The 12,942-nt window shown below is 39.1% G+C and overlaps 2 protein-coding genes across 3 annotated transcripts in view; one reads left to right on the forward strand and one right to left on the reverse strand.

Annotated features, from left to right (window-relative positions):
- The window catches only part of col9a3 (collagen, type IX, alpha 3), a 29,057-nt gene extending 24,503 nt beyond the window's left edge, over positions 1-4,554 (forward strand). The window contains exons 23-32 of the mRNA XM_058410934.1: positions 436-489; positions 715-786; positions 1,609-1,644; positions 1,801-1,845; positions 1,995-2,027; positions 2,443-2,589; positions 2,672-2,726; positions 2,884-3,066; positions 3,171-3,248; positions 4,293-4,554. Of these exons, the coding sequence (XP_058266917.1) occupies positions 436-489; positions 715-786; positions 1,609-1,644; positions 1,801-1,845; positions 1,995-2,027; positions 2,443-2,589; positions 2,672-2,726; positions 2,884-3,066; positions 3,171-3,248; positions 4,293-4,477 (888 nt within the window). The 3' untranslated portion in view covers positions 4,478-4,554. The remainder of the gene's footprint in view (positions 1-435; positions 490-714; positions 787-1,608; positions 1,645-1,800; positions 1,846-1,994; positions 2,028-2,442; positions 2,590-2,671; positions 2,727-2,883; positions 3,067-3,170; positions 3,249-4,292) is intronic.
- A 1,131-nt stretch (positions 4,555-5,685) lies between these two features.
- Positions 5,686-11,553, reverse strand: LOC131366286 (uncharacterized). 2 transcript variants are annotated; one of them, XM_058410632.1, is made up of 8 exons: positions 11,437-11,553; positions 10,275-10,648; positions 10,070-10,196; positions 9,476-9,596; positions 8,188-8,335; positions 7,730-7,919; positions 7,403-7,544; positions 5,686-6,240 (listed from the first exon to the last, which is right to left on the reverse strand). In XM_058410632.1, the coding sequence occupies exons 2-8, from the start codon at positions 10,645-10,647 to the stop codon at positions 6,142-6,144; spliced, it is 1,200 nt and encodes a 399-aa protein (XP_058266615.1). In that variant the 5' UTR covers position 10,648; positions 11,437-11,553; the 3' UTR covers positions 5,686-6,141. The 2 variants fall into 2 exon arrangements, with proteins under 2 accessions (XP_058266615.1, XP_058266614.1); XM_058410631.1 differs by lacking the exon at positions 11,437-11,553 and having other exon boundaries at positions 10,070-10,725.
- Between the last annotated feature and the right edge of the window lie 1,389 nt (positions 11,554-12,942).

Below are 12,942 nucleotides of genomic sequence, written 5' to 3' on the forward strand. Positions count from 1 at the left end.
CCTGGTCTGCAGTGGTCAGTAACTATCAAAAGTATACTGTTTTGGCCGCAAAATGAGGACCAACACAATAGGCAGGTGGTTATAATGTTATGACTGATTGGTGTATGTTTCGAAACTATCTTTAATAGAGAGCGCTGAGTGTACAGAGCATTATCAGTGAGCGTGGTGACATGTGCACACACACATCAAGCAGTATCAGTGAGTGAGAACTTCAGTTCAGCGAGCACTGAGACACTTGGCATATCGAATGCCCTCTCTTACGAATTTTTGCATGAAGAATTGAAATTTTGCAAGAAATTTGCGTCAACATACGGAGCAATTTTCGGCATACGAATGAACCAAACCGAACACCGGCTAAGTTGCGTGTACATCCGGGAGCCGTTCAAAACTTGTGCTCGTAATGATTCTGATTAACATCCTGTGGTGATTTTGCAGGGAGGCATCGGCCTAATTGGAAATCCAGGACCTCAGGGAGTTAAAGGATTCCAGGTTAGTAAACAAAACAACGATCATTTGATTACATCTAAATAATAAACATTTTATTTTAGTTACATAACATATTAGAGTTTAAGTGGATAATGAAACACTGTTGAATTGTAAACACAGTCCAAAATATTTCTCATAAAGTTATTGGAATTAGTCAGTATGTGACCTCAGAGTTGGCCTGTGTTCTGGAAATTAATTATAATAACAATACAGTGCTGTGATTAACAGGGAATTAAAGGTGCTCTTGGAGATCCCGGGCTTCCGGGTCCAACTGGACTCAGGGGAGACTTTGGAGACCGGGTAAGTGAAAATGTACAAGTCACAAAAACTTGGAATGTGGGAATGTGGTAGCTTATCTGATCAGATGGTTGTGAGTTTGAATCCCAGGTCCACCAAAGCTGCCACTGCTAGGCCCCGGAGCAAGACCCTTAACCCTCAATTTGTATAAAATGAGATAAAATCTGAGTCTCTCTAGATAAGGATGTAAATGTAAATCTGATTAAATCCTTTAAGATTAGAGAAGTGAATCTATAAAAGACCTTCCACGTCACATATTCCCATCCCTGACATCATGCATGCGTTGTATGAGCTTTAGCTTCTAATTGGACGCATCCAAGGTGACCAACAGTGCAGAAGTTTGTGTTTAAATACCCCAAAAAGGTGCTGTGTTTGCTCAGACTGGTCCTATGGTGGTCCCTGTCCAGTTATAGATGGCTATAAAGTATCATACATAAATAAAACCTCCATACAGTGTAAATGTATGTTGTGTAAAATACTGTACATGATGGAGAAAGAAGACGTTTCAGCAGTATTCTTATAATTAATGAAATATAATTCATTTATTAGCAGTTATGACTGATTTAAACCGTACAGCGTACATACACACTGAATAAACGAGCACAGGCGGACACTATTTCTCTTAACCGGCTAGAACTGCCATGTTTTTATAAAATATTTACACGAAACATCTAACAAAGGCAGCTCCTGTTCAGCTACAGTGCAGGGACCCGAGAAAAATAACAAAGCCTGGCCTTATAGAGGGCTACAGCCTGGACACACGGACACACACACACAATTATGAATTAATTTATCTACCTATTTTTGATTCTGTGTCTCTGACAGGGACCAACAGGAGCTTCAGGACCGAAAGGCGACATTGTACGACTATTTCTCCTTCAATTTTTTATTTTTTTTAATTTAAACCAGTGCATCTATGTTGCTTTATATCTTTGTTGTGTGTGTGTGTGTGTGTGTGTGTGTGTGTGTGTGTGTGTGTGTGTGTGTGTATATATGTGTGTTTATGCATTTGTTTAGGGAATGGCTGGAAGTGACGGCTTGCCCGGAGAGAATGGAGAAACAGTACGTATTAAATATTCATTATTATATTAATTTAAAAAGAGAGAGAAAGTGGGGAAGGGAGAAAGAGAGAAAGAGGAGTTCTGATGATGCTTGGGTATAAAATACATTCTTTTGGGAAAAAATTAAAATGAAATCTTTTCCTATTTCAGGGTCCATTCGGTCCTCCTGGCCAAAAAGGAGAGGTGAGTATGAATTCATACAGGTTTATTAATAATTACCATGATAAAAAAAATATCTGAGCATGGCTGAATCCTCGAATCTGATTGGTCAGAAGATTCATTTTGTATAATGGCACGGATTGGACAGGAGTTACAGCTGTAATCTAAAAGAAAGGCTTATATTCATGTGCTTGTTGTAATGTTATCATTTCCATAGTAACTAGAATAGTTAGTTAGAAGTAACAGAATAATTTGCTCTATATTTAGTAATGAATATTTAGTAAGGTCATATTTATGTATTTCCCTTCATCATTATGCTATCTGACACACCCACATGATCTAGACTATATGATGAATGACTATGATAATGATATCAATATAATGATACTTATTATAATCGATGATAATGATACTTATTATTATTATTTGATGATGTTAGCCAGGGAAAACTGGTGAGCTGGGTCCTAAAGGAGTAACAGGGCCACAGGGAGAGACCGGACCGAGAGGACTACCTGGAAAACCTGGTCAGATGGGCTTCCACGGAGAACCCGGACCTCCTGGTGTCGCTGGAAAGACTGGTGTTCCTGTAAGTTGATAATCAAGCATTAATTTTTTTTTTATTCTGTAGTGACACTTTTTTGTAAGTTTTTTGGTGGTGTTTCTTTTAGGGAAAACTGGCAAGTGAGCAGCATATCAGAGAACTCTGTGGAGCAATGATCGATGGTGAGAAGAAAATGATACTTCATTGCATGTTGACTGAAATCTTGAAATGAAATTAAAGGCTAGCTTCAGCATGGTCCATACTTGAGATGCAAGATATATCACGGAACAGTGTGAGCTAGCTAATATGCTAATAATGCATTCAAATGTGCCCTCTCAGGCCAGATTGCCCAGCTGGCTGCTCACCTGAGGAGACCGTTATCTCCAGGAGCCGTGGGTCGACCAGGTCCGGCTGGACCTCCTGGAAAACAAGGAGAAGCAGGAGCGATGGGACTTCCTGGAGCTCGTGGCCCCCCAGGATACAGAGGACTTCCAGGAGATCTCGGAGACCCTGGTCCTAGAGGTGAGGAGAAAGAAGAACAAATATTCATTTATTTCCATGGAAATGCGTTCTTTTTTAAATTTCACAGATGAGCCACTGCTCACGTTGTGATTAAATTCTTGTAGGTGATGCCGGTGAACAGGGTGATAAGGGACCTGTTGGAAAAGCCATTGACGGCCCAGATGGAGACCAAGGAGAACCAGGTATGACTGATATTGTTTCCATGATTAACCAGTCATTTCTAAACAATTAGTTTTAGTAAACCATGAGGAAATCCTTAAAATTTCTCTTATAATCCACATAGACTCTAATGCAAATCGGACTTCACCCTTTTCTAGGTGACGTGATATAGCAGTCTTTCTAATAAATCTGATTGTACTTGGACATCATTGGACATTAGTGTTAACTGTGCTGCTTCTCCTAATCTTAACTATCACAACCTTTTGCAACGGCATATTTATTACAGGTGCTTTAACAAAATTACACTCTTCTTGAAATCATCAGCTGAATTACAAGAAATATACTCTTTCTTTCTTGCCTTGCTTGTTAGTTTCTTTTTTACTTTGTTTCTTTCTTTCCTTCTTATCTCTCTTTTTTTAGTTTTAGTAGTTGCTTCATGTCTTCTTTCATTCTTTCACCTATTTTCTGTCTTACCTTTATCTTTTTCTTTCTTTCTCACCTTGATGCCTTATTTCTTTCTTGCCTTCTTGCTTCCTTTCTGTCTTGCCTTTGTCTTCTTTCTTTCCCACCTTGACCTCTTTCTCTCTTTCCTTTGTGCTTCTGCCTGTCTTGCCTTGTTGCAGTCTTTTTTTCTTGCCTTCAGTCTGACTTTCCATTGTCCTTCCTTCAGTCTGTTTTTGTCTTTTCTATTTCTTTCTTTTCTTCCTCACCTTTTTTTTCTTTCTCATGACCATGTACTTCCCTTGAAATTACCATCAAGGCTTTTGAGTTAGTTCTCCACAAGACATTATAAAATTAAAAGCCAAAACTAAAAAGCTAAACAAAAATTCATTCTAAAAAATCAGTTACTCAATGAAATAATCAATGAATCACAGAGCTGTGTATAGAATATTATCATCAGTTACATCCAATCTCGCATAATATTTAACCAATGAATTAGTAAATGTGAAATTTCTAACCATTCTGACGTCCACTTTTGCTATCACACATACAGCACATCATCAATGAGTTTTCTTATTACAGAAAAAAATAATAATATTCACCTTCTCTCTGCCTTCTCTCTACAGGTCTCCAAGGAGTTCACGGCATAGTTAAAGATGGACGTGATGGTGCACCTGGAGAACCAGGTGAGCCTGGAGAACAGGGCAGGGCAGGTAGGACGGGGCATCAAGGACCCCCTGGAATCTGCGACACAACAGCGTGCCAGGGCGCGGCGCCTCATGGGAAATCATCCAACCCTAAAAACCATTAAACATAGACGCCTACGTCTTTTATAAACACACCTCCAAACACCCCAAGGGAAGGAAGACCGAGCGAGAATTTTTTTTTTTAAATAAAAAGATTTGAGGAAGGGGTGAGAAATGAAAAATGGTGGATCATGTTTTTAAAGAACTGCAAATGTTGAATAGGATGAACAGGGATGAGTGAGATCAGAGACTTCAAGCCGAGGCTCGAGTGTTGAAATCTAAAGAGCAAGAGTTTGAAGCACAGATTTTGTGTAGATGTGTAAAAACAGGAAGGAAAGAAAAGAAAAAATCCTAAATTACTGGAATTGTGAAAACTGGTCAGATATGTAAGTGTGTACATTAAAAAAAAAACAAGTTACTCTTCTCCTCAGTGTCTGATAGCATCACATCTCTATGTACAGAATCCTGTAACTGTGACCTTCTTGACTGTAATGAAAAGAAAAACACAGAAAAGTGAGAAGCTTTGTGCATCATGGTTCTTTTGGACTGAAAAGAAACAAATTTACCCTGAAAATGATCTGATACCGGTGCCATCACTCAGTATGTTGAATAATTTTGTATATTACTGCCAAATAGTATTTTCCAAGTTTTCAGTATGTTTCTTTTTTTTATGCAAATTGTCAATCTGTTTGTATTGTTTCTGCTATTTTGTTAGAAAACGAATCCCAATTTGACAAAAAAACAATAAAAACCATCCTGAAAGCATCAATTCAGATGCTTGAAGAACTGTCGCTCTACGATAAACACTGCTGGAGTTTTCACTTGTCTGAAATTTCCCAAATTCATCCCACTATGTACTGGTGCTGTAAACTATTAAATATCCATGACTCTAAAATACTATTTATTATGTGTGGGTGACTGTTGTATGTACAGTGAAACTCTACAGCAGCGTGTTGTAAGAAATAAAATCTGAATAAAGCCACTTTTCAGTAAAAAAAGAAAAAAGTCACTCTTCTCTTAGATGTCTAGTAAACGGAAAAAAACCCAAACGCATAGCGCATAACCATTTATTGAGAGAAACTGAGTTTAGGGTACAGTGAAGGTTTTTTCCTTTTGAATTAATGTGAATTATTTTGATATATATACATACATACATACATATATATATATATATATATATATATATATATATATATATATATATATATATATATATATATATATATATATATATATATATATATATGCACTGAAATACAAGCCTTAACTGAACACACACCACACACATTTCTGTAAACACAAAGCTGAACTGTGTTTCAGAACTGGTATATGTAAAAACAACGCCATCTACCAATATTTGGACAGGAGCATAAAGAGATTCATTATAAACATGCACAGGCAGTCAGGATGTATATATATATATATATATATATATATATATAGGTTGAACTGATCTACTCTGTAGCTGAAAAGAAAGATATGTCTAATGTTATGGGTAAGTTATGGGCTAAACTAAAGTGGATTTGTGACAGCATGTCAGGAGATTATGAATTGTACATTTCATATAGTATAGAAGAAAAAACGGTTTTAATTTATAGAGTGTAGAGTAACAATAAATCAGAATGTATCGTCAATAAATACAAAGATTAAATAATTACAGTTATAACCAATGGAAAATGAGTTCTTTTGCTAGCGCTGACTGTAAGTATACAGCAGTATTGCAGATAAGTCACTCATCTGATGCTGACTTCTTACATTCTGTGGCATCATCAGCGCAGCTCGGCTTGATCCGAACACCGGTTTTCCCACAGAACGTGTTCTGAAATTCCTGAAGCAGAAGAGCACATCAAAAAATAAAATAAAAATGTTGCGTTGTTTAAAATACTGGACTGTATAAAGGTATAAATGTATATGTTACACGCACCATCTATTTATTAGAAACACCTTTATCTGTAATTATTCCATCAACCAATTATGTGTCTTCAGTTATGTTCACATCAAAAAAAAAAATCTGAGCAGACTGACTCCAGGAAACAGTAGCTCAAAATACCAGTCTTTACAACCGTGGTGAGCAAAAAAGCATCTTATCTTAAGGTGGGTGAGCTACAACGGCAGAAACCCTCAACCGGTTCCACTCCTCAGGAATATGAAGCTACACTACAGTGGTCTTTTCCTCATTCTGGTGTTTGATGTGAACAATAAAGCTGCATGATATTACACACTGACTGATGTCGAGTGATATGCTGAATGGATAAGTGAATGAATTGTGATCAGTTGCGTATATATTGTTATAAACAAACACTATATTGACGAAAGTTTTGGGACCCCCCTAAAAATCACTGAATTCAAGTGTTGTTTTTCAGGGGTTGGGCTCGGCCCCTTAGTTCCAGGAACTAAAAAGAAAGGAACTCTTAATGTTTCAGCATAGAAAGACATTTCGGACAATTTCATGCTCCCAACAATTTCATGCTCCCAAGGTCCATAAAGACATGGATGAGTGAGTTTGGTGTGGAGGAACTGCACAGAGTCCAAAGGGCGGGACAACTCCATATTACATTCATGTGCACGATATGCAGATGTCCCAGTTTTGGAATGGTTCACAGTCTCCACTCTAATTCATCCAAAAGGTGTTCTGGGTTAAGGTCAGGTCTCTGTGCAGGCAAGTCAAGTTCCTCCACACCAAACCCACTCATCCATGTCTTTATGGACCTTGCTTTGTGCACTGGTGTGCGGTCATGTTGGAACAGGAAGGGGTCATCCCCAAACTGCTCCCACAATGTTGAGCAAGTAACTGTCCAAAATGTCTTGGTATGAAGCTGAAGCATTAAGAGTTCCTTTCACTGGAACTAAGGGGTTGAGCCCAACCCCTGAAAAACACCTGAAATTCAATGATCTGGAGGGGTGTCCCAAAACCTTTGGCAATATAGTGTATAGTAGTTTGTTTGAAAGACAGAATAAGGAATTGATTTGCTGTAACGTAGACCATGAACCTGTTTTATGGAGTTCCCATAGACCTCTCTGATGTATTTGAGATAGGCAGTTGTCCACTGAAGAGTTGTGGCAGTGTCCGTGTAACGGTTGCAGTATGGCACCAACATGTTCAGCTCATCGCAACACAGCCGGATTTTCCTCCTAAAAATCAGTACAGCATCTTAGTCCTGAAACTTCTTGTCGTTCTTAACATAAATACAGAAATGCTTTGGTGTATGGATTTTTTGCTGCTTTCTGGAATGTCCTGAAACTAATACAAATGACCTATGTGTTACTCACAACAAAATACTGGTACTGGTTACCTTTGCATTAAACAGCATCCCTACCTGCGCTCTCTCTCATTGAAGTTGTGTTTCTCTTTACGCTGAGTAACCTTTAAAGGATGTCGGGTTGTTTGGCCTAATTTACAACCAGGTTTCCGTTTTTCTGAGCCCTGTATTATATTTGGATCCTGGGCTTGCAAAGGTCTGGCTCCATGCCTCCTGGCTAGCTTCACAGCTGTAAGCATTTCCTCTTCTTTTAGAAGGAGAGAAATTTGACAAAGAAATGGAGAAAAGAGACTGTAGTCCTGCAGGCTCACATAGAAATGTTAACATCATATTAAAGCCTCTTGGGTGACTGCTAGGATGCAGTTTCTCTTGTGTTTGTGTCAGGAATGTAAGATGAACAGATAAAAAAACAACTACTTGCTACTCTTTGCATATGTTTGCTTTATAACTTTGTTTTCTTGTACAACTCATTTTATGAAAAAAGTACAAGGGTAGAAGTTTTTTACGACACCCACTTTCCATGCTGCTGACCGGCTCCTCGTTAGGTGTGTCAGTGAAAATAATCCACGGGGATCTTGGCACAGACTCAGCAGTCTTACTGATGCCCAGGTTCTTGGATAGGATGTCTTCAGGATGTTTGCTGTCATCCTGAGAGAAATCACCCTGCAACATGGAGAGACATATAGAAGAAAAAATATACATCACAAACACACAACACATCATGTAAGTGAGCACAGATGATTTACTGTAATTTTAATGAAAAATATGCATGTTTGGGGCTTAAATATCCAAATAACAATCAGAAGTGGGGGGTCTGGATACTTTTGGAAATGACCATTGGCACAATACCCTGACATGATGGTATGCAATGAAAATGTTGCATATACACTATTAATGCCAAGGGATAGGCAAAATGACAGAACTAACTTACCATGTTAATTTGGCACTGGAAAACTTTCCACTGGCCTTCACTACAAGGTTTTAGGTACCTGCTTTATATTATTATCACTATCACTAATCATTATCACAATATACACCGTCTAGGCATAACATTATGCCCACCTGCCTAATATTGTGTTAAGTGCCAAAACAGCCCTGACCTGTCATGCACTGTGTATTCTGACCCATTTCTATCAGAACCAGCATTAACCTCTTCAGCAATCTGAGCAACAGTAGCTCGTCTGTTGGATCAGATCACACGGGACAGCCTTCTCTCCCCACGTGCATCAATGAGCCTTGACCGCCCATGACCCTGTCGCCGGTTGACCACTTCCTTCCTTGGACCACTTTTGATAGATACTGACCACTGCAGACCGGGAACACCCCACAAGAGCTGCAGTTTTGGAGATGCTCTAATCCAGTGGTCTAGCCATCACAATTTGGCCCTTCGTCAAACTCGCTCAAATCCTTACGCTTGTCCATTTTTCCTGCTTCTAACATCAACTTTGAGGACAAAATGTTCACCTGCTGCCTAATATATCCCACCCACTAACAGGGGCACTTCCACCTCTCAGTGGTCAGAATCTTATACCTGATCAGTGAAGGAAATGTCAGTTTGTCACTCAATATGAAGTAAATGATCCCAAAAAGTTGTGTTAGTTGTTAGTAAAGCTGGTTCTTGATTTTGAGTGTGCATCATCACACACACACAGACACACACCAAAAAGATTGTATTTTGTATCACAGACCCATGGAAGGAAATACCACAAATCAGTATATCAGACGTTATGCTTATTATTACTGCAAATTCTTTATACCTAATACATAGATAATAACTATCATCACTCTTGTTAATAGACCCACTTGATTCCCTGTGTGAGCACAGCCTTCTGCAGCAGTCATCTCTGCTTTAGGACTCTCTTCCAGCTGTGAATGTACTGCGATACCTGTCATGTCCATAGAGTTGCAGAGCAGCGACATAAATCTGCAAAGAAAAGAATTTCACTTTGACAGAGAGGCACTGATCACAACCTACTTTTCATGGTATAATGACCCATTCTACAGAAATTTCTTTAATTACATAGAAATATTTTGAAGTGTGAAATCCAAACAAAATCTGATATCAGCATACAGGTTACTGGGTGCAAAGTGCACAAAGGTTGTTGTTTTTTCGCCTGTTTTGGGCTCGCCACAGCAGATCATTTAGTCCACATGTTTCGATATGGCACAGGTTTTGTGCAAAGGGTAACCTTCTGAATTAATAGTGTGTTTAAAAAACCTGAACCAAAAAAAATCAAAAATGTGTGACCTGAATAATTTTAAGTAAATGTATATTTATATACATTGCCAGAAAATCTAAACAGGACAGTAGGAAGTAGTGAATAAAATATGAGTAAACATTACACATTCAGTACTGCAGCTTGTGATTTGGTGAAATCACTCGAGACACAAACAAACCTCTTCTCCAGACAAACCCGTGCCCGTGTGTGAAGTCTTGAGCCGTGAGCATGGACCCTTCGGTTTCTCTTTCTCGCTCCCTTCCTGACACACCTGATGTTCTCCATCACAGCGCTGGGAACCTCACCTTTGCAGAGGGGAGTGCTATCTCGTAAACTATTCACGTTACTCGGATCACTGTAAAGCAGCAGATTAACCTCCTTACTGTCTTCTAATCCTTGGTTACTAGACACTGAAGCCGAAGAGGATGAAGAAGATGCATCTGGCTGACTTTCAGGTGATGTGTATGGAGACGGACACACCTTGGAGCTCTTTTCACTCTCGCCGTCCGGAGTAGATGATGGTGGATTTATCTGGACCTCTACAGGGACGTCCTGAGCTTCCATATGGGATTGAATGAGGTCCTGAAGGTGTTTGTATTCAACCTCGGTCATTTCCATAAGGTTAAGCTCAGAGGTGATCACCTGACCTTGGTTGCATCCATTCGGACTTCGGACGATCGTGTTCACAGGCTCGGATATGTACTGACCCAAAGGAGGCGTCGCATGTGGTGTCTTACATCGTACTGGCATGGTCATTCTTGAAAAATGGAAATAAAAATAATAATGAAAATGTAAGTTTTAGGCTTTTAAACACACTATTAAGACAAGTTTTATATTTTGTAGTTTTTAAACACTGGGATAACAGAATTATTGAGTCCTAATGAGCTAAAAAAAAAAAACAACAACAACAAAAAAAAAACATTAGTTTTATAATAAGTATTACTGTTGTACTTTTTTATAGATTAAATCTAAACGGAATAAACATATTTTATTATTTTAAATCTGACAAAATTATAAACAAAATATTCAGATCTGGATTTGAAGAAAATTCCTGTTAAATTATATAAGATATATTTATGGGATTATTATTGTAGGATTTTTTTTTTCTTTTAATAAATTTCATTCAGGTGGCTGTGATTAAATGATTTCTACAAGATATTTTAATGCTGTGGTTGTTTTATTTAAAATGTAAATTGGCGATTTTTCTGTCAGAGAAAAGTAGTTAGCATTTTGCTAAAACTGAAATGGGTCTCGCGCAGGTCCGTGACAGGTTTCCCGCTCTGACAGCGGCACGCGCACAGACCGTTATTTTACAGGGTTAGCTCAGAAAGCTAACGATATTTAATCCTGTCATAATCGCGAATTATTTACACAGCATCATATAATACGTATTTTTTTGCATTTCACACTTGGGCCACTTTTATACGACAATACTGCTTTCAAATGAAATAAACCCAACCTATAGCGTTAAAAATTGCAGCTAGCTAAATTTAGCTACGTTTGGTAACATGAAAACACATTTTCTTATTTTAAAGGACAACAAACCTAAACAGCCGACGAGTCTCGATCAGTTGATGATGATAATAATAATAATAATAATAATAATAATAATAATAATAATGATAATAATAATAATAATAATAATATGAGAAGTTTGATAAACGGCAGGTGCTTCGGAGGATTAGTCCCTCAGTTTATCCTTTAGTGCGCATGCGCGAAATCATGACGTTTTAAGCAAATGTGCTACGTTCAGCGGCTAGTGTAGTGAGTTATAAATACGTTACAAAATAAGGTATATTTCGCCTTCTTTGTTTAATATTTTGCAATTAAATACATATAATAAAGTCCCTAAAAATATACCTGGTAATTACAGCTTTCGCTCTGTTTTCTGAGTCTGTGTAAACAGCTTGAATTTACGCGTCAGTTATAATCAACTAATACACCGATCAGCCATAACATTATGACCACTGAGAGGAAGTGAATAAAACTGATCTCCTCATCATGGCACCTGTTAGTGGGTGGGATATATTAGGCAGCAAGTCAACATTTTGTCCTCAAAGTTGATGTGTTAGAAGCAGGAAAAATGGACAAGTGTAAGGATATGAGCTTTGAGTTTGACCCAAAGAACCAAATTGTGATGGCTAGAGCACTGTATCCCGGTGTTCCCGGTCTGCAGTGGTCACTATCTATCATAAGTGGTCCAAGGAAGGAACAGTGGTGAAATCGGCGACAGGGTCATGGGCGGTCAAGGCTCATTGATGCACGTGAAGGCTGGCCTCTGTGATCCAGTCCAACAGATGAGCTACTGTTGCTCAAATTGCTGAAGAAGTTAAAGCTAGTTCTGATAGAAAGGGGTCAGAATACACAGTGCATTGTAGTTTGTTGTGTATGGGGCCGCATAGCCACGGAACAGTCAGGGTGCCCATGCTGACCCCTGTGCACTGCTGAAAGAGCAAACAATTGGGAGCATCAGAACTGGACCACGGAGCAATGGAAAAAGGTGGCCTGGTCTGATGAATCACGTTTTCTTTTACATCACGTGGATGGCCGGGTGCGTGTGCGTCTCTTACCTGGGGAACATATGGCATCAGGATGCACTATGGGAAGAAGGCGCGAGCCGGCGGAGGCAGTGACATGCTTTGGCAATGTTCTGCTGAGAAACCTTGGGTCCTGCCATCCATGTGGATGTTACTTTGACATGTACCACCTACCTAAGCATTGCTGCAGACCATGTACACCCTTTCATGGAAATGGTATTCCCTGATGGCTGTGGCTTCTTTCATCAGGATAATTTCACCGTGCCACAAAAACCAGTTTGAGGTGTTGACTTAACCTCCAAATTCCCCAGATCTAAATCCAATCCAGCATCTGTGGGATGTGCTGGATAAACATGTCTGATCTGTGGAGGCCCCACCTCGCTCGCAACTTACAGGACTTAAAGTATCTGCTGCTAACATCTTGGTGCCAGATACCACAGCACACCTTCAGGGATCTAGCGAAGCCCATGCCTCGACGGGTCAGGGCTTTTTTGGCAGCAGAAGGGGGACCGAC

The sequence above is a fragment of the Hemibagrus wyckioides genome, linkage group LG15, assembly GCF_019097595.1.
Source record: "Hemibagrus wyckioides isolate EC202008001 linkage group LG15, SWU_Hwy_1.0, whole genome shotgun sequence".
Lineage (NCBI taxonomy): Eukaryota > Metazoa > Chordata > Actinopteri > Siluriformes > Bagridae > Hemibagrus > Hemibagrus wyckioides.